Below are 25,300 nucleotides of genomic sequence, written 5' to 3'. Positions count from 1 at the left end.
AATGCTCGAGGTTTTCCATCAAGAGTTTAAAGAAAAGCAGAACTTCAAGGAAAAGTGGGAAACAGAGAAGAGGAACTGTCAGGGAACTTTGCCTGAACTGCCTTAAGTATGGACATTTTAGAGCATGACCGTTTGCAAAGGAAACATTTATATATTCAAATTCTGAGGCATGGGTTGAGTACTTGAGTCAAAAACACATTGCTCGTTTGTATAAAGGACATTTTCCTGCTTCCTTCTTGTTCTATTTGGAAGAAAACCTGCAAACATTTATAAAACTGTATATACTGTGCTTCATGCTTTCTTGTCCTGTAATACTCTCCCAGAAACATAGCAGCAATTAGGAAAGCTGGCTGTCCATGCAACTTCATACAAGCAATGAAGTCTCACTATTCAGTTTTTAAATACACACTTTTTCCCTTTGACCATAAACTTCACAGGGCAAAAACTGCTGCCTTGTATGTTTACACAGTGTGTAGGAACAGCGAAACATAGACTTGCAGCTTGAGAACTCCTGCAGCAGAATGACAGCAGCAAATGGTAAACTCAACTGCACAGAAAGCGTGTTATCCATTTCCTTCCAACACTCTAAATGTTCTTAGTATAGGTAAATTTCTACTTGTTTTTCAAAAAGTGCTAAGAATAAACTTGATGGGTATCACTAGAATTTATTACAATGTCAAGTGTTTGCGTACCACTACAGTACTGATTACAGGATAAGTTAATAGATAAAAGATTGGTCCTATGATACTACATTTCTGTTTCCACTACAGAAAATGAAATATATTTACAAACAAAAACAACAAAACCATACCAGAACTTTGAATGCAAGATGGCATCTTTACCTACATCTATTATTTTATTACCTACTTGTCTTCCAGTCTTCTATGTAAAACACAATTGGCTTGTATTTCTCAGCTGTAATCCAAAAGTAAGGAACTTAATGTCGCTTATTAAAATGACAGAATTAGGAAATATACTCCTTTAAAAATACGGTAATATTTGCCTTTTTTAAAAAACAACAAACAACAACAACAACAAATCTCCTGAAATATCTACCTTGAAGAAAAAAAAAAATCATCCAATCTCAAACTGCATGGAAGGGAGAGCAGAGAGGTGCCAGAGTCAGTTGTTTACTATTTTATTTGACAGCTATCATGCAAGTTGAGCTGCAAACAATAACCCCAACTTTGTATGGGAGCAAGAAAGCAGCAAGTGGGTCGCCTGCAATCAACTTCTGTTAAACAGGAATCCAAGCAAACAATCACGACAGATGGGTTAGGAAACAACAGAGTAACAGGGAAGAAAGCACGCAATTAATGAAGTCATTCTGTAACTCCTCCCAAATAAAAGCAGTACCAGTTCCAACCCCACCCACTTACACATTGGTATTGATGCCTGTGTTGTAAATTCAAGCTTTACAACACTCCCTCTCCAGGATGAATGGAATTGTTCCAACTAGACGGGCAGGGCAAGTGAGGAATCGTGATTGTTTTTTAATTTAAACAAACTTCACTGCTGTTTGGGGTTAGAGGCTGTGTCTGAAACTCTAAAACTAGAAAATGTTACATTGTTCCTTCATTCATACCTTGGAAATTAATTTGAAGCTTCAGAAGTTAAAGCTCTTCACTTTTGCTACAAAAATACCAACAAAACAAAAGAAACTTCAATCTCACAAACAGAAGCGCTCATTCATGAAGAAGGTTGGAAGGATCCTCACAAGCAAACAATTCACATTCTACTCTGAGACACATTCAGAATTCATTACCCCGAACTTCCATAAAAGCTATTATTTTCAAACAATTATAGCCCACCAAGAACTATAGTTTAAACAAGTGAATGGCATTTCTTCTTGCATTTCTGAATAAAGCAGAATATTCTTTTCCGACCTTCAATGTACTATCGGTCCTTGCATCTATCACCATGGTATACACATCCAGGATTAAGAATATGGTTTGCATTTCATTCATCTTTCTGCCCAAATCTCAGGAGGGAGTATGATAAAACAGTAGATTCCTAAGTAGTGCACACATATTGTAGCAGTTTGTAAGTGTGCCTGTCAATATTGTTCAATCCTGACCAACAGAGCAGAGTCCCAAAAACAGAACAAGATCAACTCTGCCAAAAAAACCAGACTAAGTAGTGACCGCTCTCAGCTAGATACTACTTCAGTTAAAAATAATAACAATAGAACAACAGGCCCAAACTGTATCGATAACAGATAAAGAATCCTGCAGCTTAAATTCAGCTGTCAGAAGACACACCATCAAGACTAGTTAATGCCTGCTGAAAGTCTTGAAAAGCTCAAAAGCTGCAGAGTTGTTTTCATTTTAAAATCTCCTTTTAAATCCCATTCTTAATGGACTGCTTATTTCTTGAAAGAAACCAGCAAGGACTACTTTTTAAAAGAGACTTTAGTGCCAACGAATACAAACATGCCTTAAGTGATTAGCCACATAACTACTGTTGCGCTATTCACCTGTCCACAGATTTAGGTATCAAGTACTCTACAAATCTGACTCCAAGGGTTTCTGTTTTAGGTGAAAATCAGGTTTAAGCTCTGCAAACAGTTGTTGGCTTTCAGAAGGTCCCACGTCAGCAATATATGCCTCAAAGTGCATGCAACTGACTTAAACTCAGCGTAAGGCCCAGCAACATCACCTATGTTACTAAGTCAACAGCCAGCCTAGTCTCAACTACAGATGTAACAAAAGCTATCGTTTACACTAGAAAGCCCAGTGTTATGACTTAGTATAACCCACACTTACCTTTCCATGGGGGCAACTAGGTTCTAAAACTACAACAACATAAAAAAAAGCAAACTACTATTGTTAGTCAGTCTTAATGCACGTGGCTCTTCATAGGATGAACTGTGCCTCAAGAACTGCGTGTGACCATTAAAAATGGTTCTAGACTTATATAATAAAGTTTGAAAAAATACTATCCAAAACAAATCAGAACATTTTCTTATTGTATTTAGTTATCACAAACTAATATACCCAAAACTTCCCAATGACACGAGATAGGACAAAGCTAACAAGATGAGTCACAGACACGGAACAGCATTTGCAACAGGTGAAGAACATGCTACAGAACAAATCTATGAGAGGACCATGCATGTGGAAAGGAGTATGTTCATATCAGTATCTAACCAAAGATCCCAAAATGACTGTGAACTCAAGTAAAACTACTCCCCATAGATCAGAACATGCCTTCAGCAGCTGACAAAACTTGCCACAAGCAGGATTTAAAAAATAAAATAAAGAAGCATTGGTTTTACAATAGAGAAAAGTCATCTGGATTTGGAGAGGTATAGAGAACAACTGCCACCCACGACCTTTTGGACAGTCAGCTCACCTTCATCTCTAATTCAGAACATTCTGAATGGCGTAATTCACAGATTAGTGTTGAACATGCTGTGTTTTGATAGCCTTACATATAATAACTCAGTGAACTGTTCTAACCCAACAGTTTTCAAATATGTACTATGCCCTTTAATAAAGGAATTATAAAACGTGAAGATCTTTCTTTATAGACAGTATAGTTAAGTAACTGCAAAGCAGAGTAAATTAAAAACAGCATAAGAAGCTTAGGAAAGAAAAAAGGTGGCTGTAACCAATTTTAAATCACTCTCTATTGTTCGGTGAACACAGTGCATCTTATCCTCTGTAAAAGCAGCCTGCGCTCTGAAATCTGCTGTAACTAAGCTCAATGCCTACTGACGCACAAGAGCCAGAACTTCATTATTCTGAAAGATTGTATGACTGGCACAGGACTGAATAAGGTAAACAGACTGAGTCTACTACAACAACCTTTTTCTAATTGGTGAATTTAGTTGTGTTTTTTTTTTTCTCTGATATTTGATATCACTTAAGTTCCCAATGAAATGCTGAACAAAAACGTTATTTTGACTGAGACCATGTAATTCAGCTAAGTTTATAATTCTTCATTCCAAGACACCCACAAAAGCATTCAGTAGCAAACATTTTAAAAGAGGCAGCACATCATATTACAAGTATTCTTTGAAGAAGAATGTTTTTATTGTTGGTTTTAGACTAGTAGATTAATGATATTTTATAAACTGAGATAACAATATCTGCTTGCGAAGGTTGCACAAAGTGGTTTTGTTTTTTGTTTTTTGTTTTTTGTTTTTTTTTTATGTTGCTCTGCACATCAAAGACAAACAGTTTACTCCTAGCAAATGAACAAGCTGAATTTTGCAACACTGCACTGCTCCTTTTGTGCAAGGGTTTACTTTCTATACGTCATTCACCTCTCAGAGTGAAATGAGGCTGCCTTCTTGTTATCATGCAGTTGCACACCAGTTCCTCTTCCTTGTGCCTGGAGAGCTCGTTGTGACTTCAGCCAGCACAGCCCTCCCCCAGATCATTCACACAGCAGCCACCCTTCAAAGCAGGACATGCATTTCTCCTTCAGAAAGTTCTCCCTCAGCAGTGTTGCTGAGTAACATGGTAGAATGTCAGGGTAAACAACTGGAGAGTTAAAGGAAACACAGAGCAGACCAAGGGTTTGTGGCAATGCTTTAAAAACAAACTAGAAATGCGGGGAGGGGAGGTAAGTGGTTTACCTTTAAAGTTATCAGAGTAACAATCCATATGAGGAATAAAAGGTACTACAGTTGTGGAAAGAGTATTACAAAAGAAAGAGCATTGAGATACTGCTTTACAAACATCAGGAGTCACTTACTTTGAACAAGTATTTCAGGAACTATCCCACATAATGTCAGATTCAGGAAAACTGAAGAGCTCCCTGACCTACAGGGTTTATTTATTTAAACTAGTTTAACCCCAGCGACACCCCCATTCCTCACCACAAGACAAATCACACCACTTGAGCAAGCACTTCCTTCCCTTCATTTTAACTTGGTTATTCTGCATTACAGCATTTTGCAGCCCCAAAAGCAGCAGCACAGAGTTTTCTTTAATAAAAAATAACATCCTTCAAAGACAATAAGGTTAAAATAAATATCTGCCTTTCAGAAGCAATGCAATTGGGAGGAATTAAGTTTCTGGATACATTACTGATTTGTACCCATGTTGCCAGCTGCCTTTACACTTGTGCTTCTCAAGAAAGCTTTCCTCCCCCCAGACCTCCAAAGGTCTTTGTTCTGGCCAGAAGAGGAGCTCACTTTACCCTGAAAGCCTGAGCTTTTGTCAGCTGTTCACACAAGAAACATTTGTAAATGTATGGAAAACCTATTACTACTCTTAGAAAATGAAATAAATCTGGCAAGTAGTTTGTGTTTATGTTGAATGAAAGTCTCCAAAACACCTAAGTATTTCAATAAATCTTCCCTCCCCACCCACCCACCCCGATTTTTCTGAGTCTTCAAAATCTGTCTGTGTAAATATTAGGATAAGCATAACCTGTTTTTGTCATTCTGTGTTAATTATCCTTCCACTAGTGCTAACGTGAAATTAGCAAAAGGAACAGTCATCATCTGCACATAGGGTTAATGAAGGTTTTGCTATGCATCCTGTTCCCACATTAAGTGAAATGCTAAGTGAGCAGATAGAAAACCTAACAGGGCTGATTTGTATCAACTCCAAATGCTGCCACCAAACAAAAATAAAAAGGTTCTCCTTTATCTCCAGGCACACACAAGAACTTCATAGCTCCAAGTGACTGATTAAAAGCCACACATTTCCTCTGCTATCTTTTTTCACACTCTAAGAGCCGGTCAGTTAAGATATAAAATGTGACCTACACCTTATTTCAGACATAACAAACTCAAAATGATGATGCAGACACAGCATATTCATCCTTTATCCTATTTTTTTGAGGAAACACTTTTTCCTAAATGACCAAGCCTGAGTCAAACTACTTCAGCTTTCAGCAGGGGTTTCTCCATTCTGTTCCACTCACTCCCTGCACACTACAAATTAAAGCAGGCTTAAACAACATGTGCTGAACTGTACTCAAAATAACTAGAATATAAAAGGATTTAAAAGTTTGCAATCATTGGGAATGTTCTCAGCAAACACTAGTTGAAGGATTTTCATGCTCAAGCCATTGCATCTGATGAGGGCAAGTTCATATTCTTCTTTCAAATAGAAGGTCTAAATCTCAAGTGCCACCATGTTCAGTGGCACCTTCTTAACAAATGTCACAGGGTTCGATTTTTCCTGTCTTTACCTCTTGTTACTTCCACATGGTGTGGAGGAAAAGGTAAGAGGGAAAAAACGCAGCGTGAAGCTCAACGAGAAGCAGTGTAGACCTGGATATTTACCAAAAGTCATCACTCCATACAATTTCTTCCTTCTCTTCAGGAAGACAGTATTTTCCAAAGCCAACACACTATTTTAATGCCTGGATTTACTGAGCACTCACAGTAGGATATATCAAGAAGAGCCACTCCTATTTGAAAGCAAGCTTCATACAGACTGTATGAGCGAAGGGTTTCCCAGGTACCCCTGTTGCCAAAGTTTAGATCATTATATACAATATATATCTTAGTTTTATTACCAGATGCAGCATTATTCTTGGGAAGATAACCTTAACAGAAATCTCTGAGATAGAGATCAGTCAGTCTTCTGTCTTTTCCTTCTGTCCAAGCATTCTCAGCTAAAACAGAGCTAATACTTATAACCTGAATCTGAAACAGATTCACCTTGATGAAAGCCCATCAAATCAGTTTACACACTTCTAAGTTCTTCTGGAATGCACTCAGCAGAAAATTTCTTGTGGAAGTAATTTCACACGTCCCAGCTCCTAGTTTGCATGGACATCTTTAAAGATGGATGCATTTAAAAAGACTGATGGATGAACTAGACTTGCACAGCATAATTGACAGGAATTCAATAGCACAGGAGTAGATAAAACTACACACACAATTTCAGCAGTACCCATTATGTGAATCCAACAGGGCCTCTTCCTCATATCTTCAAAATTCAAGAGTTGTCATAGGACTTTTCTCCTGTACTGACTGACAACAAAAACTACTCAATGGCATGGCTGGTAGCACATTTATTACTCTACAGAAATCGACCTGCAGACAGTCTCCCAACAGGGACTGGAAAATAATCCACAGTATCACAGCACTTTACCCGCTGGTGGAAAGTGGTCAGCTGTCATTCAGGAAGGTGCAAAATAAAGGTCTAAGGAGGGGAAATTACAGCTGACAAGAAGCAGCTTCTGACCATGCACCCACAGGCAGCATTCTCACCTTCAGATGGTATGCAGGTATTTATGTAATGTTCACGGATGGCTTTGGTAAGTTTGCTAAGTATAAGTCAAGATTCCTGAACCAGTTTTGCAAAGTTCTGAACACATGAGCAAATCTTTATGCAAAGAACTAGGTTGAGTCCCTTTTTTGGTGATAGAATGTTTTTCCCCCTCAACCAGAGCTGTGATGAGAACGTTCACTATGAGCTGTCCGTTCCATACGGAAACATCAATTCCATTGAGTTTCTAAGCTTGGCAGGCTTGAGGAGGTTTGCTCAAGTGCAGCAACCAAGTCTTAAACTCTCTTTTAAATGCCCTACCCTTAAACTAATATGGTTTTTTATTTGTTTGTTTTATTACTAAGGGGTAAAAGTTAACTCCAAATAAAAACCAAAATTTAGTTATGTGAATTTAAATACTTTTTTCTACACTAACCTGAAATTGTGGCACTATTTCAAATTCCCATAAATACAGCATAGAAGTAAACACATCCAGACACAAACTTCAGAATTCCATGAAGATTAATGAAGTCCATAAGTACTGCCTCTCTTCAATCCACCCTCCCCAAAATCCTGTAAGTATTTCATCCTTCCTGTAATAACCATATCTTATACCCAACATAGCATAGCCAAGCTTCAAAACTGAACATTTTTGTTCTACATGATGCTTTAAAGAACCTACCATTACTTGTGGAATCATTCTTTTTCCTTCTTGTTATCTTTGCATTCTGTATCATTTACTACCACAACTCTGAACAGCCAATTTCCTCTGACTGTATTTACCTTCAGAACAATAAGGAAGAATCAGGAGTAGAGGTGGAAGGGTTTAAAAGGAAGACAACTATGAAATCAAACTATTTGCAACTGAAACTAAAGGCCTGATACCTGACTGTTCTTCATTCACTAAGCAGACAAGAGTTCGAGCTGGTACAAACACATTTCTTTAACAAACCTGGCTTGTGGAAATCACATTCATCTCTCAAAAGTGTTATGTTAAACACCCACCATCCACCTAAAATATGATTTGACAGAAAGAAGCCATCTAATTTTACATGAAAATTAGCAAGGCAGTAGTAAAGCAGAAAACATAACAGACCAGGTAGCTTCACCTTCCTCAAATGTGAACATATTTCATTTAGAAGTGTGGGTAAACACATACATTAATGACAAACACCACCTGCAGAGGCTAGGAAGGAAACAAGACACTTCAGTTAGGGTTGGAGGTCATTCAGGCTCCTTTCCAGCAGAAGACAGCTAGGAAAGTACCCTCTATAAGCACAGTACACCGTAAGGGCTGTGTCTCACACATGCCTTAGACTAGACTTAGACTAGAGTCTGACAGCCACAATTCTCCAGGCACATCTGTTGAGAGTTCTGAAAAGTGAGCAACCCAAATCACTTCTTCCACATTCAAACATACTACTCTTGAAAGTGAACTTTCAGCAGTAGTAAGCTTTAATCTCTGTGCAATCGGTAGAAAAGGCCAGAGTATCCTAACCCATGCTGACCTGCATAACTACCCAGGAAACCACTCTTCATGGTAGAAAGCCATTTCTGACCTGAAAATTGGCTCATCATCACCAAAGTACACAATAGGGCTCCCACTTCCCTTCTTCCCTTCATCAATTATGAGCAAGTTTAGTTCTGCATCACTTCAGTCCATCTGGAAAAGTTCACCCATCTGCTTTATTCCAGTCCCAAAGACAGACCATTTCAGTAATGTGCCTGGCTAACCGGAGTGGCTATCCTGTAACTTGCACACTGTCCAAGTTATACTAATGTAGCAACATTCTGTTCAACTGCTTTTCACCTTGGGGAAGCAGTAATGATACTGGAAACCCACAAGACTATTTCAGACTGTCAGTGAGGTCCATATCAAAAGTGCTCAGTTGACAAGCAGTAAGGTTTATTTCCTCCCTTGTTGCCGGCCTACAAACTCCACTTGAAATCCAGGTTGTGCTCTGCTGTTTCCTTCTCATGCATTCCTACCAGTAATGAAGATCATACAAACTAGTTGAAGTCCCTGATGTACCACCATGACCCCACAGCCATCAGTAGGACTGTTAAGGTACAACTGATCAAAGCTCAAAGAAAGAAAGGAAAGACTCCAGCTCATTCTTAGTTGTGTTGGCTCAGCAGGCCTGACCAGACAAAAAGCCAATAACACCTGCTTTATCAATGTTGTCAACAGCTATGAATGAGAAAAAAACATGGAATATGTTATCTGGTTAAACAACTGCACAGTAGGGGGGAAAATCACCTTGAAGGCCTGTGTTAAACAAAGGTAGGCTGAAGCTTAGGACTGCATCAGAAGAGGCAATGTGAATTTCAAGGACAAAAAGCACATTTTGCAAGAGCTATACAGATACATAAAGAAGTATATACAACCAGAACAAGCCGTAAGGTATTTCCTTCCCTTTCCTGTACTCCTAAAGTAAACACTTGGCTTTTATTTTTTTTTTTTAAATCAGAGGGTGAGTACGGTAGTATGACTCCTTTCTCAGTCAAGGTTCTGCAATAAGGAAGACCGCTGAGTGAAGACGTGTTGAAGATGACAGCAGCACACAGGCCTGTCCAATGTCACAGCTCAGGGACAGGCTCATGCTGCAGACCCTCAGCAGTCAGGATGCCTCTGACAAGAGTAAATTCCCAAGCACAGCAGCCATCTTCTCTTCCAGGCAGCAGTCAGGACTTCAAGAAAACTTTAAACTGATCGAATTGTGACTGACACAGAAAGAATCCTTCCCTCCTTAGTGCCCTATTTTCCCAACACCTCTCCCTTAGATCAACAGCAGCATTCACAGGGCCAATAAACAAGGTAAAACTCACCAAACAAGACCTAAGTTCACAAGCAGGACAATTCTCCAGCTCACTGCACAGCTATACAGCTATCCCTGGCACTAGGTGCAAGATCGAGAACTGCAGTGTCCCTCTGACAGCGGCCTGAATTTAAACCAGCCTGAAGCATCCACATGCCTTCAGAGTGAATGACACACTGTGTCTTAGCAGTGGGTAAAGTCTGAAAATGACAATCATGAAAAAATCTTTTCAAAATACATGTTTGAGCACAGCAATACGTATTTTCTGTTCTAAGAGTTACACAATGAGGCACAGAGCAGTAAATGAGTCATGGTACACTAAATGAGTCAGTTATTTCATTTACCATATTCATGACTAGAGTATTTCACAATGGAATACATTTCTTTTGATAGGCCTGTTTTGCAGCCTGTCCTTGGAGGAGTTCACCCAGTGACAAGAGGGAGCACGTTTGCTGGAACAGCTCCTGGAGAACAACTCCCAGCCTCACCAGGAAGCGCTATGACCACGCTGCACTGCCGCATCAGCAGCTCTTCTTACAGCAGCAGAATTGGTCAATGAGGAATGTGCCTACTCCCTCAAAAAAGGAAGGGGTAGTAAGGTGATAATGCTGCTAAACTGTAACTGGAAATACAGTTTCCAATTCTCTACTTCTGTCTGAGTAAAGGTTTATGGTCTTTGTCATTTATGATCTGTTTGGCAACCCAAGGTTACCAGTCTTAGAAAGACTGACACTAGGCTTATATTTGAGCTTTCAGCTTGCATTTATGGGGACCATAGTCCACTGGCCCCAGGATTTCATTCATCCAGCACCCTTATGCCTCAGCCCATGTTTCATTGGCCAGTACAACAGCTGGAGCTAACAGAGCCCCTCCCTGACCTGCAGCCACCATACTGGACACTGATACTCAATGCCTACAGTATGTATTTCTAAAAAGCCTCATTTACTCACAGATACATACAATTCCTGTGGGAAAGACACCTGACCAAAAGCCTGGAAGAAGCTGCAAGCAGCGTGTGGCAGCCCCAAGCCCTGCAGGGGCTGTGGCAGGCAGGTCAGATCCCTCCAGCCTGCACTGAGCCAGACTGCACTGCTAGCACCAAGACACTCAGTGAAGACCAAGTCACAGGCTACCTCAGTAGCATTTCCTTGTCTAGTCCTCACTGCAATCACACCCTTTAAAGCAGCAGCACCTGGCAGCAGGCAAGCACAAGATATGCTTTCACTTCTTTCCCTATTTCCTCACACCTTGCGACCCACACTCAGGCTTAGGACACATGCTTCCTCACCAGGGCCATAGGCAAGGCTGGCCTGGCACAGAACACAGCTACAGGTAATCCCCTCCACCTACCTATAAATTTCCATGCATGCTGTGCCTTGCTATACAGACTTCTTCACTCTTACGCTACTGATTTACCCCACTTCATTCATGCACATAAGTTCTACCTGAGGTGCTCATGTTGACCCAAACTACTACCTTCCCCACATCGCTATCTTCTCTCTTCGATGGCCAAACAATTGAGTGTGCTGAGGTCATTGTCTAGAATGTGGTTCTTCCATCAAGTCTCTGCTGGTTCCAGCAGTGTCCTCTCACTGAACAGCTCTCACTCAGGTCTCTATTGGAGATTTTTCTATATGCATAGCAGTACTTGGACTGCTTTACTTTTTGGCACCTCTACAAGCAGAAGACTTTTGACCTTCACTGGCTTGTGTGATTCTTCTTTTACTTCCTAAAATCACAGCTTAGTGTCTCACTGCACAGTCATCCTCCTCTGCTTCCTCCTTTCAGTAGATGTTTCTCAATACTTTATCTCTTCTAGTTAACTTCCTTTTGTTATTCAAGTAGGGAGGGGAAGATGGACCTCATAACAGGCAGGGATTCACTGAAGTGCGTATCCATGATTCACATTTTCCCCATTTATCCTGCCTAACATTTCGCTAGCTATCATTCCACAATTTGAGTAATCAGGGAGTAGCTGCTTTGATCTTACTGCCATCACACTCCTCTCAAGCTTACTCTCCACACTGAGAGTCTTCAGTTTTCTGACATCAGCACCCTTCTTTGACCAGTGGTGCATATACAAATCCTCCCTTTTAACAACCCCTATCCCACAAAACTGGATCGCTTTCCTATTAAGATTACAAGGCTCACATTATCCCTGCATTTTCAGTGCTTACATGTTATCTCCTGTCCCTAACAGTTTCTAGACCTTATAGCTTCAGACTGTACCACCGCAGCCAGTTCTTCTCTTTTCTCTTCCTACCTTTGTCTAAAGAAGTGTCTAACAAGCCCATGCAATGTTTGTCACCAGAATCCTATCTTCTCCAGTGCATTCCCAGTTCTTGTCCCTATGTCAGCACAAGATATGGCCTCAAAAATAAAATGCAGTTGTTCACAACTCTGGGTACCACAATGATCTGCTATTTTGCAAAAATAAAATAAAATAAAATAAAATAAAAAATAATTAAAAAAATAAAAATAAAAAGGATATGAAAACAAACACTTGGACTTTTTCCAGAATAGAATGGTTTAAAATTACGCCATTTATTGCCTACTGATTAGAATTAAGACAATTAAGAACAAAAATTTACTATATCTTAAAATAAAATTAATTTGTAACATGAGTTCATCAATGCATATTTAACCACATAAATAAATCTGTTTACCACTTGTATAAAAAAAGTCTTTTTTTTTTTTTTTAACCACAGATGATGGAGTCTCCAACAAGACATAACAGAAATAGCTTCTGCTTTGATAAAGAGCAGTCTGACAAATAACCTTCTATTTAACAGAAAAGTCAGCAATCTCTGAAAAATAGTGTCAGATACGCTGAATTTCCAAAACTGAAATTAGGATGTAAGAAAGGAAGAGGGCAGAACAAGCAACCATTCACTTCATAGCTTTACATATTTCTGCAGTTTCAGAACCTACAAAGACAGATAAGTTAGACTGCTAACCTGCTATACAAAAGTTTTTGAAATGGAGAAATCTATCCTCTTTCATGCCTTCAATAAAACCCTCTGAAAGCAGATCACAAAGAGGGAGAAGCAAGTCATTCAGACTATAACCTCATTAAACACACCTATTCAGGAATCTACAGAGCTCTTTGACCTCTACCTTATCTCACGAGTCATCACTTTTCTTCCTAGTCTCCCACCTATAAAGTTAAGCTCACCATCTTACTACCCCTCTTGTCTTCAAGTATATCTTACTCAATGAGTTGAACTCTTGTTTACTCCTAACCAGTTATTCACACCTGCCACCAAGCAGCCACTTACATATACCACCTATGTCACCACTTAGAAATTAAGACTATAAATTATTGCCAGGGTACATAATGTAAAGTTTGGTCACTGAAAATCATCACTAAAACTAAGCAATATGCTGCTTCTAAAATATCCAAATAGCACTAATCAAGCTATTCTCAGCTTCCTTATCCAACCAGACTGCCAAGGCATCTGTTAGATCAAGTCCTATTTCTAGTCACTGTCTATCATTCAGACGTTAGTAGCGCATTCAGCTGAAGTCATTTCTATTAGTTCATGCATTTAGATTTGACCAGGAAAGCTGCGTGACTCTTACCTCACAGATCATGCAGATCATGACTTGCAATAATGACGAGCTAAAAATCTAACACCACAGTTACACATTTTATGTTATCCCTCTGCTTTAGAAGTAAAATTGAACTTTCACACTTCTATGTAATACAGCTACTCTAAATCCAAACATAAATACAGAATATTACTGACTTGATATTTTAACCATGAGACGCTAACAGTCAGTTTGCAAGGCTTCAGCCTACAACTTAAACCAAAGGCAAAACTGAGAGTCATTCTGCATGTACATCAGCACTACAGCCAGCTGGCACAGTTGTCATTGGTCGTAACACAGTATTTCAGAAGAAAGGCATTCCAGGTTTCCTCCATGTAGCTAGTATGTTAAATAATTAATTTTATTTTCCCTGTTCTTGAGCTTTCAGATTCACCAGGCTCACCAGAGTTGTCTTGAAGCACAAGTCGTGCTTAATGTGGTCACCAAGCTCAGCTTTGTAAATATGTAAAGAAGTGCTTTGCTAACACTATGTCTCAACTTTTCCACATGATGCATTGTACTCCACAAACACAAGCAGGAATGCAAGTACTTCACTGAGGCAACTGCTGCTGTGCAAGCAATGGACTGCTTACTATAACGCTCTTCACAAAACTTCTCACACTTTCCAGACAGCTTCAGGATGATTACTGATTGACATTTTTATTAATAGATTCTTAACACAGGCATTTTATTTGCCATTATTCCATGGTCAGAACTTCAGCTAGTGTCAAAAATGACTGGCCACCAGGTACATGACATCCTAAGACCATACTGTGGCGCAGTTGCTTATACTTGCCACAGAATAGCAATTCCATCCACCATCACTGAAGATGGAGAGACACTGAACTTCAGGCTGGCCTAAGTATCAGAGCTCAGTGTAGAAACCAAGTATAAATAAAACTCACCAGATGCTCTTGACAAGGGAAAGCCAGAAGCTGATTTGACACAGAGGCCTTGCACAACCACTAAGGCAAGCATATAGCTGAACACAGGTACCAAGAGAGAAAACAATTAGTATTAAAAAAAAATAAAAGCCAAACTTGAAGCATGTGGAAACAAGCCCAAAAGAGTCAATACTAGTAAAATCCTATCTCCAAAACCCACAATATTAGAAATACAGAAACAAGCACAGTACATGCAAACTTGATCCTCTACTGTATTACAGACTGTAAATTTGTCTCACACTCTATAAAACAGTTTATTCAGTCGTAAGTGCTTCAATGGTCAAATGTTCTTTATTTCATTAGTCAGTATAAATTAAACATTGTAGTCAGCTGCACAGTTCCTGCACTGTATTTGCATTACTACTGGCTGTCAGTAACCAGTTAGCAGCAAAACTTGGCTTGCGTACAACAAAGTGTCTCATTTCTTAGAAGTCATACGGCTATGCAACGTTTGATTTTCCCAGCCTTTAAAATGATCGTTTGAAAACAATTAGTTCTTGGAAAATAAATAAATAAAGTCACACAGACTCAATAAAGATGTATTAACACCTACTTTTGTTAACTTTCTTCCTATTATGCCACTTTTCCACACTTATTTTTCCAGCAGCCCCATAGAACGTTAGAGGTCTGACACCAATTAACAATGAAAGATGACTTATGTAAACAGGCAGATTGTTAAATAAAGCAGGACAAAATGTAAGACACCTGAATTTTTAGCACATTAATTCAGTAAACGAGCTTTGATTTATCTGATCAGCTAGCTCTACTAGCAGGTATTTAAATTTACTGACAGGTTTTGCTGCATCCTCCCAATTAACGTCAGACCTTCTCAGCCATTGCCCATGCGTTTCCAAAGCAAAAATTCCCAGATATTCCAAGACTGTCAAATGCTCTCATTTGCAGCAAAGAGGAAAGGGTTAGACGGAAAGCAAAGATAAAGGTCTTTTTAAAGCATGATGCTGCACATAACAATTACCTTAAAATGTGCTTTAAATACAGTTAAAGATGCCCCTCTTTCACATTTTGTTTTTCGATTTTCAGAAAGGCTTAATGAAGTATGTTCTACCTAATCCCTAAAGAAAATTAACTAAAGAGAAAATAAGTGAAAGGGTGTTAGCTGCCTTCTTGCAGTACTATAGCTTCACACTAATGTTTTGTCTTGTCACTAATGTTACAAAACTTCGGGATTTGTCTGAAGAACTAGATACCAAAATAGTAGATGATACAAAAACTGAACGCATGCAGATACATCTTTCAGAGTATCTCCCAACATACTTTAACCTTCACTGGCGAGAACTGCTATACATGATAATATACTACTTCTCACTAAGTAGGTTTTAATTAGAACTTCAGTCTTATACAGGTTAAAAAAGGAAGAACATCAAATGCTATGGCAAAAGCCAACAACCAGCTAGTGATTGTTAAGGAAAACCAATTTGTCCAAGGCTGACTTTTAAACAGCTTCAGCCTACCCTTCAACACAAATTTCACTTCTAATTAATCATTCATCTCCGATGGCACAGAGACAGACAGAGAAAGCATCGGTTGCTGGCATGATGACTGGCTCCAATTCAAGAACGGCTACATATCAAAACATCTGTCTGTACACAGAGATGGAATCACTTTCTTAAAACTGAAAGCCAGCTTTGAAAACAGAAATTGTTTTCTTCAAATTGAGGAAAGCCTTGAAATTAGGGGGTAAATAAGAAACATGAGAAACATGAAAACTGACAAAAAAATGAAGAACGGCAAGTTGTTAGGTCAAGTCCATAATTAATTTTTTCCATAAAAGCATGTTTTTTTGCTCTTGTTACAATTTTAACTGGAAACAACTCACTAAATTCTAGCACAGCAATGACACTGTCTTATTGCAGGCTTATCCTATTATTTGTTTCTACTGTTTGTAGTTATGTGGAAAGACTGCAAGGCACAAGTGCCCAATCTCTTGCCTTGCCTGGGCCGCAACTAGTGAATAGTTTTGTGCTGCATAGACAAAGGGTGCTCCAAAAGTAATGCCTCCTATATATATATTTCCATGGAAACTGCACCAGCTTGAGCACAACGATGCTTTTTGATAGAGCAAATTCCCAGCTACAGAAGACTCTTTATCAACACAGTCACCATCATTAGTTGTGCATTTTCTCCAGTGATGAACAATAGCTCGCATGCCATGCTTGTCAAAATCAGCACCAGCAAAGCAGCCTCACTGTCACCACTACTGAAATGCACTACCTGCCACCTCACTGTGCTCACATCTGCTTTTTGGTCTCCAGGAATGTTCAGCAAGTGTCGATGAATGTCAATTGGTGCCATTTTTTTCCGCATGGAGGAATTTAATGACACACCTCAGCTTCACACAGTTCCATGTCAGACACCATTCTGTCAGAGTGCCCCTCTGCTGCCACCTGTCATGCAGCAACAACATGGAATGCAACATTGGTGGGAAGATTCTACTTTCATCACCTTACCACCAGCATGTGCCTCCAACACTGTGGGCCAATGTAATAAAACAGCAGGTATTACTTTTGGAGCAGCCCTCACAAAATATACAACGTAGTTCATGTATAGAAGTAACAAAACCAACCTCCGTCTATAATATTTTTAAAATATTAGGATATTAAAACAAAAAAGGAGAGCAACAAACACCCAGAACTAATGGGATACGTGACTGTGTTTGCGTGGAACTAACGCACCAATCTCTTGCTCAATGGCAATACCTGCAAGTCTTGTGAGCTCTCAAGGTGGTTGTGATTTTCAGTGAAATGTTACTCCAGCACTTCATTCATGACAACAGCTGACCACAAAAGTACGTGCTGCCAAAAAGCAATGACATGAAATAGGTTGATTGTGAAGATCAGAGTGCTTCTCTACAGTAAATGAGGGCTTACAAAAGTAAAGAGACACTGTCATATTTTTTTAGTTGAACGTCTGGTTGCAACTTCGTATGCTCCATTTGAAAATGCCCAGTTTGTGTATTTATGTTGACAGAAAACAGAACTGCAAATATCTACCATCGCACACCAAAGTTGGGCTGCTGGGGAGCGGTGGGTGCACACCAGGGGCCGTGCTGGGCCACAGGGCAGCAGCTGGGATGCAGAGCGAGCTGGGCCAGGCTGCAGGCTGCACATGCCTGGATAAGGTTTTTCTTTGCGCTTCCTGTGATCACTAAAATGCTTAGTTTCTCTTGAAATCCTGATTAGGTAATTTTAGAAAAACTCAAAAAAGGCAGGAGCTGACTTTAAGTTTACCATGTTTATTGATCTACTCTTAAAAGAAAAGTTTTTTATAATTCCCTCCCCCCACCCCTTAACTCCACTTTATAATATTTATTTTTAAGAAGAAAATTTTCCAAAGAAATTCTTCAAGGTCAAGGATAGCCCATCATCAGAATACACACATCTATGCACTGAAAATAGCTTGTGTGTTCCCTAACTAATACATTGCATTCCAAATCTAACAAGGAAACTGGAATGCATTCAGCCGTCCCTCTTTCAGGAAGAAATATTTAAAAATGAGTTTACTTGTCCCTCTGAACCTGGAAATATTGGTAGTCGCTTCTTAAAGCTAATCCAAACTGTCATCACTGACGGTATTTTTGCAAAATCCTAGTGGTCTTGGTTGCAACTCAAGAAGCCCAGCAAAAAGTCAGACATTATTTTCTTACTACATTACCACAGTATTGTATGAAACAAGTAATCTAAAATTTGTTAAGTCATAAGTTCCTAACCAAACCCCAACGCTGGGCTGTCTGCTGAAGAAACTATGCGTGTTTCTGTGGCATGTCAGTAGGTAAACTGCCTCTTCCAGGAGAAGAACCTCAGTACAATATTCTCCCCTTGGAAAACGGTCACCAGACATACCAGGACTCCAAGAAGTTAATGCAGAACACAGTACTTACATTCACAAATAACATAACAGCCCTACCTTTATTACTTAATTTAATATTACTTTAATTATTTAGAAGAAAAGCTAAATCCATGTGTCCTGTATGTTTCATCAGCAAATAGATGTATTAGTGAAGATGATCATGTCTGCTAAAAGGTACATCTCAGTGCATAGCACAAATGCCTGTGACAGATTTCTAATAAAGTACCTGTATGGTTATAATCAACAGAAAGGTGTTTCACATTATATTGTTGATATTCAAATAATTAGATCTTGAAAGAAAAGAAATGGCACTTGTCTTACACGCTGTATAACTCCACGCTATTTGGGGCAAAGATGGTTAGGAAGAATGAAAAAATTATTAACTGGGATTACCATTCACCAAAAGGAGCAGAAAGTTGCTGATTACTACACATGTACGTCTGATTCTTTACAATATCGCATTTAGACAGAATTGGAGCAGCTACCAATGGACTCTTATAAAGCTTTCTCTTCCTAGAATGATGGCTTCTTCTGGTTTTGAAAGCAACCACCAACCTGTAGCTCTTCTGTAACAATAGATGATGAAAGCAACCAAGTCAAATACTTTGCGTTAAGAGAAAACTGGGTGAAAAAGTCACAAGTTTTGATTTCATTTAAGAACCAGACAAAGAAACATCCAGGATGTTCCAACTACTGTTTTACATTTGAGAAGCTTCACTTGTTTTGTTTTCTCCTGAAATCAAACACAGTATTTTGGAAGCATCCCTCTGAACACATTTCACCAGAGGACTTCAGAAAACTACATCTGCTGCTCCACACCAACAACACTCCAGCTGAACACTCTTCCCAGACAAGGTAGTTTCCCAGTTCACAACATGAATATTAAATTCCAGGGCTGTGGTAAGTGCCCATCAATTAATTCTATACATTATTTTCCTTCCCTTGGAAGTTTCTTCCCTCCAACTCACTCTCCTGCCATTCATACCTAAGAGGCATGACTACCATGATTACAAAGTCCTGTGCTACTGTGGAAAAGACTACAACACCTTAAAGGGAGACCTGTATGAGCAAGCAAGGTCTACGCAGTAAAGACAAACCAACCTCAAATTAAAGACAGACGAAGACATTCTAGGAGTACTTTACGTGACGTATCAAACCACTTCAAGTGGTTCTAATGTGGACGCAGATACAGCAGCAGGGCTTACTGCCACGGCAGTAAAGGCAGACTCTGCCCTTCCCAAAGCAGAAAGTCATCCTACCAGAGCACAGGGTGGCTTTTTTCCCTTCTCCTAGAATAGCTGCATTAAGGGCTCTTGCCAGAGGTCAACTGTGCTATTGAGGGATCACACCTCTTCCTAACCTTGACAGACACCACTGTGACGACAAGGCAGGGCTGTACACTAATTCAGGACTAACCTCAGGAACCAAATACACACTCTGCCAGCTAAAACTGTCTGCTCACTCCTGGCATCTTCATGCAAATGCCAAACAAAGCACAGTCAACTTCTAATTTCTCCCCCGGATTGTTGTATTTCCTCAAAGCGCTTTCATGCTTAGCCTGCAATCTTTACTAAAAATACCTGGTTTGAAATAAATGAAACATATATAGTAGGAGAGCTCTATGTTATAGTTGAAAAGGTTTATTCCAGAAACATACTTTTTTTTTTAATTTTATTTTTTTTTATCTTAAAGGAAAAGAAAACCCTTTATGAAAGGGTTTGTAGTTGAAACATACCAAAATAAGCCATCAATAAGTTAGATGCAAGCAGAATTTTTAAGCCAGTTTCTCAGGAGATAAGTCTTTCAGAACTAAGTGATGCTAATGGTCATGCCAGGACAAATCCACTCACAGAGCTCTCGGCAGCCTGATGTCGGATCACTGGCTGTGCACATCCCTGACATGTTAGCTCCTTTTGCTCTTTTCATGACACGTGTGAGACAGAGGTGGGTAAGATGACATGGGAGCACGTGACAATTCTTAGCAGCATGTAGACACGAGGTTTTTGAAATTCTAGTACTTGAAATGAGTCACTGTGAAGAGACCGTCCAAGTGTTTATACCAGGCTAGAGTAAGAAATGTAGAATCCAGAAGCATTTAGGTACATTTAACTACCGACGCAAAGTCTGTTCCTCTCCATCACTAACCAGACCTGCATTCCCCTTATAGTGATCATCGCTAAAACAAGTAGGGCTGTTAGGGCTGATACATAATAAAATGCACTTTGTCCAACAGCCGCACTTTTCCACAGTGCGACAGTAAACATTTACAGAGTTTCCATTACTCACACTGCACAGAACACAAGTTCACATCTGAAAGGCCACCGAGCGCTGCTCACATAGATCCACCAGAGCTATCCCAAGGCAGCACCCCACCGTGTTGCACAGAACCGGTCACAAGCCAGGGGTCAGTCGCACCCTCCAGCCCAGCAGCAGCTGCAGCACCAGCTTTGCATGAGAGCTCTCCATCCAACAGAGCCCTGTCCAAGCTCCGGGCCCAACCATGGTGCTGCCAGAGCACTGAGACACTCACCATCAACAGCTGGAGCACAGCTTTCCAATGGAAGGCTGGAAAAAAAACACAACACAACTGTATTTTCAGCATTTCTCTGGAACGTGTTAGAGAGCTCCAGAAGCAGCAGTCAACACTTCAGTTGTATTTATGCATATTTTCTCTCTTCGCATTGACCCTTGCCAACACTACTCAATGCCCCTCCCCTTCAGGAGCTATACAACAAGTTACTTTTTCCTTTCACAACTCCTCGCTGAGGCCCTGTTTTGTCGCTGAAAGCAAGCACAGCGAAGCCCACGCTGGGTGTCTGTCTCCTGGAGAAGATTGCATCTTTTATTTATCGCCCCTTGGCTTTATTTTCACAGTGAATTCCTGGCTTAAATGTAATCATCCAAGAAACCCTCCCTACGTGCACTCCTGTCATTCCTCATCGCTTGCAAACAGAATCAAGCGCGAGCAGAAGGGGAAAAAAAAAAAATAAAGCCTCAGTGCTGCCAATTCGACTACAAGAGCTCTGCTTCTGGTTCTGCCAGTCCCAAGGAGCCACAGCCACATCTCAACCTCTGGAAAGGAGAGAAAGTCAGAGGACGAAACTTACAAGAAAGTTAATTAGGTTTTAAAAGAAAAGAAAAAGACTGTCTCAAATGCAGCTCTGAAAAAGGCACTGAGGCTGGGAGCAGCAGCAGCGAAAATAAACGGCCGTATAGAGGAGCGCAAGTGAAGTGAACAAAAGGCTCCGGACAGGATGCACGGTGGGGGAAATAATAAAGACAGATGCGTTTCTACATTGAAATAAATAACAGCAATCAGGAAACCGAGCAGGATCCTTTATTTGCCTAGCTTTCCCTTTAAGAGGTGGGAGATAAACACGAAAACGAGAACAAAGTGCCCGGCTACAAAGCAGACCCCACGCCCCGCGTGGAAGTTCGGGATCCCACGCGCAGACGGGGGACACCTCGCCCCACCACGGGGGAGTCCGCGGAGGGGGGGGGGCGGGGCGAGGCGCACCCCCCCTCGCAGAAGGGGAGCACCGAGCCCCGCAGCCCTTTAAACGCGGAGGAGGAAGAGGAGGGAGCATTGTTCCAGCGGGAGGAAGCGCGGCCCCCCCGCACACACACGGCTCGCTGTCACGGCCCCGTGCCCCCCAGCCTCTCCCACCCCACGCCCGCACGCTGCGGATCTCGCCCCCTCCCTGCAGCTCGCCGCTGCCCTAGAAATGCCTTTGTTCGCCGCTCCCCCCCTTCCTCCTCCTCCTCCTTCAAACCAGGCTCTGGCATTCGCTTTTATTTCTTTATTTCCGAGCACACCGCATCCCAGCCTCCCCCCCCCACACACACACACACACATACACACGCACGCAGAACACCCCCGTGGGCCGCCTTCTGCTGATTCATTTCCACCGGGGAGGTGTGTGCGCGGGGGGCACCTCCTCCCCATTGTGGCCCGGGGTACGGCGGTGACCCGGATTGCCGGGGGTGGGCGCTGGGAGGGGGCAGACCCAAGCGGGATTACACGCTCCGGATTACCGGCAGCGAGAGTTAAAGGGACAGCGCCGCGCCGGGGCTCCCCGCCGGGCCGGGGCAACCCTCCCGCGCCGAGGGCAGAGGGGCCGCAAAGCCCACCCCGGGAGAAGGGCTTTGAGGGGACGGGGAGCGGTACCGACACGGGCCCGGCGTCGCGCCCGGTGACTCACCGACTTGCAGGACGTTATCGACGCAGCCGCCGTCGAGCAGCGCGATGCCCCTGCGGAAGGGCAGGCGGTTCTCGTCGGCGGCGTCCGCGGCCCCGCCGGGCGCGGCGGCGGCCCCTCCGGGAGCGGCGGCGGGGTCGTCGCTGCCGGTGTTGAAGGAAGAGTACATGCAGATCTCCCTCTCGCTGCGGGGGAAGGACCAGTAAACGATCCTGCGCTGCACCGGCTCCGGGATCCGCTCAAACCGCTCCTCCACCCGCTGGAAGGGCCACTTCTCCGCCACCTTGCGAGCCGCGATGTCCAGCAGGGACTCGGGGCTCTGCGTCTTGCCCAGCGGCAGCAGCCCCAGGGCGGCGGCGGCGGCCGCGGAGCTGGGACCGGCGCAGAGCGCTCCGCCGCCGTGGCCGGCGCCGCCCACCCGCCCGCCCGGCCTGCAGCCCGAGCCGTAGCCGGGTCTGCAGCAGAGGCGCTTCGCGGGGGGAGGGAGCTGACCGCGCTCCGCCATGATCGCGCCGCTTCTAAGCAGACGGCGGAAGTGGCTGTACCCTATAAACGGCACCAGGAAGGCAGCGAGCGGCCGCCGACCCCCCGATTCCCCGCCCCTTTCGCCTTATACGGCGAGGAGGGCCCGCCCCGCTGCCATCTGCGGACGGCGGGGGGTGGCGCCGTATGCAAATCGCCGTCACAAACATAAATAGAACGGCCTGAGCAAGGCGCGCGGAGGGCGGTGAGCGCCGCCACGCCCCCGACCCTCCCGGCCCTCTCCTCCTCTTACTCCCGTCCCGTCCCGTTCCCTGCTCTCCGTCCCGTCCCGTCCCACGCTCACACAGCCGGCGGCGCGAGGACGCCGTGCCGCTCCCCCGGCTGCCTCGTGGCGTCACGCGCTGTGGGAAAAAAGGGGCGGGGCCTCCGTCTGACGCCACGCCGGGAGCGGAATGCGGGGCGGGGCCTCACCCCGCTCACCTCTGCGGGATCGCCGGGCGGGTGGCGGCTGCGGGCAGCCGCGCTCGCGGCCGGGAAAATACGGTAGCGGCTGGGGCGGCTCAGCCGGGGAGCTCGCGAGGTCGGATCCCGGCTGTCCTCCTGCGCGGCCCCGACGCGTTCGGCTCTAATCTCGTCCCTTCCGCGGCCGCTGGTGGTGACGCGGAGCGGGCGGCCGCGCTGCTGGGCGGCCCGAGCACGGGCGGAGCGGCCGGTGGTAGCGGGTGGCTTTTCTCCGTCGGAGGACCGCGCCGTGCTGTCATTTCGGAGCACGAGGCGCTGCCCGCGGTGGGTTCCCGCTGGGCTGCCTTGCCGGCGGTTCCAGCCGTGCTCGCCGGGAACTCCCCGCCCGCCTCCGTTGTGCTGCCGTCGCTGCCGTCCCCTGGCTCGGACGGTAGCGCTAACAAAGCGTGTTGGTGTCATTCGAGGCTCCTGCTGGATTTATATCGCTAACCTCGACTGAGTATTTGAGCCGTCTGGGAGCCCGAGCGCTACAGGGAACTGTTGGGGATGTCGAACTTTGCTTTACTGGTTTACTTTACTTTGCTGGTTTCTGTGTGTCTGGGGGCAAAGGAGCAAGGAAACACTTGGAAAATCAAAGTGTTTCACGGTTGCCGGTGTGTGACAGCAGAGGAGAAATGCATCTAACTCTGAAGGGTCACACGGCCGTTGCTAATGATTCCTCGCATCTTGAAGCAGTTTTCTTCCACATCGTTCCATCGGTACTTCTGCTTCAAACGAGCCTCTAGCGAGGCAGTGGCAGCGCCGTTCTGAACTGGGTAATGGCTGTTCTCCACCAGGTCTTAACCGCCTGCTGCAATAAAAATAACTCGTTGATGCTGCCGGGAGAGTTCTTCCTGTCAAAGCGAAGGGAGTTACGGGAAAGGCTGACAAATACAGCAATGAAAAGTAGAACTTTCATTAGGAGGCTAAAGTAGCCCAAGTGTCTGTTGTTGTAATTTAGTCATTGTTCTATCTTTTCGGATCTGGTAAAAAATAATCAAATTCACGTAGGAATTCTGAGAGAAAAGCCCACTGATGTGCCTTTTTTCATCCTGCCACACAGCAGGAAGTCCTGCTTCCCATACATGAGGCGTTTACATCCTATGAATATTAGTAACTACACAGGGTGCTGATGAAGCTTTTTTCTTTGCTGGGCTGCAGAGTACACAAAGAAGTGACGGCATCTTTGCTCTTGAAATCATGCTATAACCAGCAACGATGCTTCTCATTGGACTCACTCTGCACTGATGTAGCACTGTGACAGTTTACAGGTTATTGTCTGATCCTGGAGTTCCCTTCTTCCACCAGTAGTGGCACCTTCAAACCTCGAACTTTCTGAAAGCAACTAGGAAGATGTGTAAAGTCTAGGGGGGAAACAAGTAACGTCTTAAAGCATGTAGCTTATCTGTGTTTAAATCTGTAGCTAGTTTTCCTTTTGAAGGATGTTCTCTTTTTTTTTTTTTTTTTTTTTTTTTTTTTTTTTTTTTTTGGAAGGAACATACTGAGTTGCGTATTCATTTCCTCTTCTTGTCTCACAGTTGTGGAAGGTCTGTGTTACAGAGTTACAGAGAGGGAAAGCAATGGCTGTGGAATAGCAGCCATGGTTAACCTCTTGCACTTAATGAAAATCAGTTCTGTGAGCTGCTTGGAAAAACATCCTAGGCGACCACTCTGTAATTTGTTCTTTATGTTTCAGAGCATTAGACAGCTTGCAG

The 25,300-nt window shown here is 42.9% G+C and overlaps 1 protein-coding gene across 1 annotated transcript in view; it reads right to left on the bottom strand.

Annotated features, from left to right (window-relative positions):
* The window catches only part of ZSWIM6 (zinc finger SWIM-type containing 6), a 107,501-nt gene extending 84,395 nt beyond the window's left edge, over positions 1–23,106 (bottom strand). Inside the window, exon 1 of the mRNA XM_072359584.1 lies at positions 22,605–23,106. Coding sequence (XP_072215685.1) covers positions 22,605–23,106 — 502 coding nt within the window. The remainder of the gene's footprint in view (positions 1–22,604) is intronic.
* Between the last annotated feature and the right edge of the window lie 2,194 nt (positions 23,107–25,300).

The sequence above is a fragment of the Excalfactoria chinensis genome, chromosome Z (assembly GCF_039878825.1).
Source record: "Excalfactoria chinensis isolate bCotChi1 chromosome Z, bCotChi1.hap2, whole genome shotgun sequence".
Taxonomy (NCBI): Eukaryota; Metazoa; Chordata; class Aves; order Galliformes; family Phasianidae; genus Excalfactoria; species Excalfactoria chinensis.
Note: the sequence above shows the minus strand (reverse complement) of the source record. Positions and strands in the feature narration are given on the sequence as shown.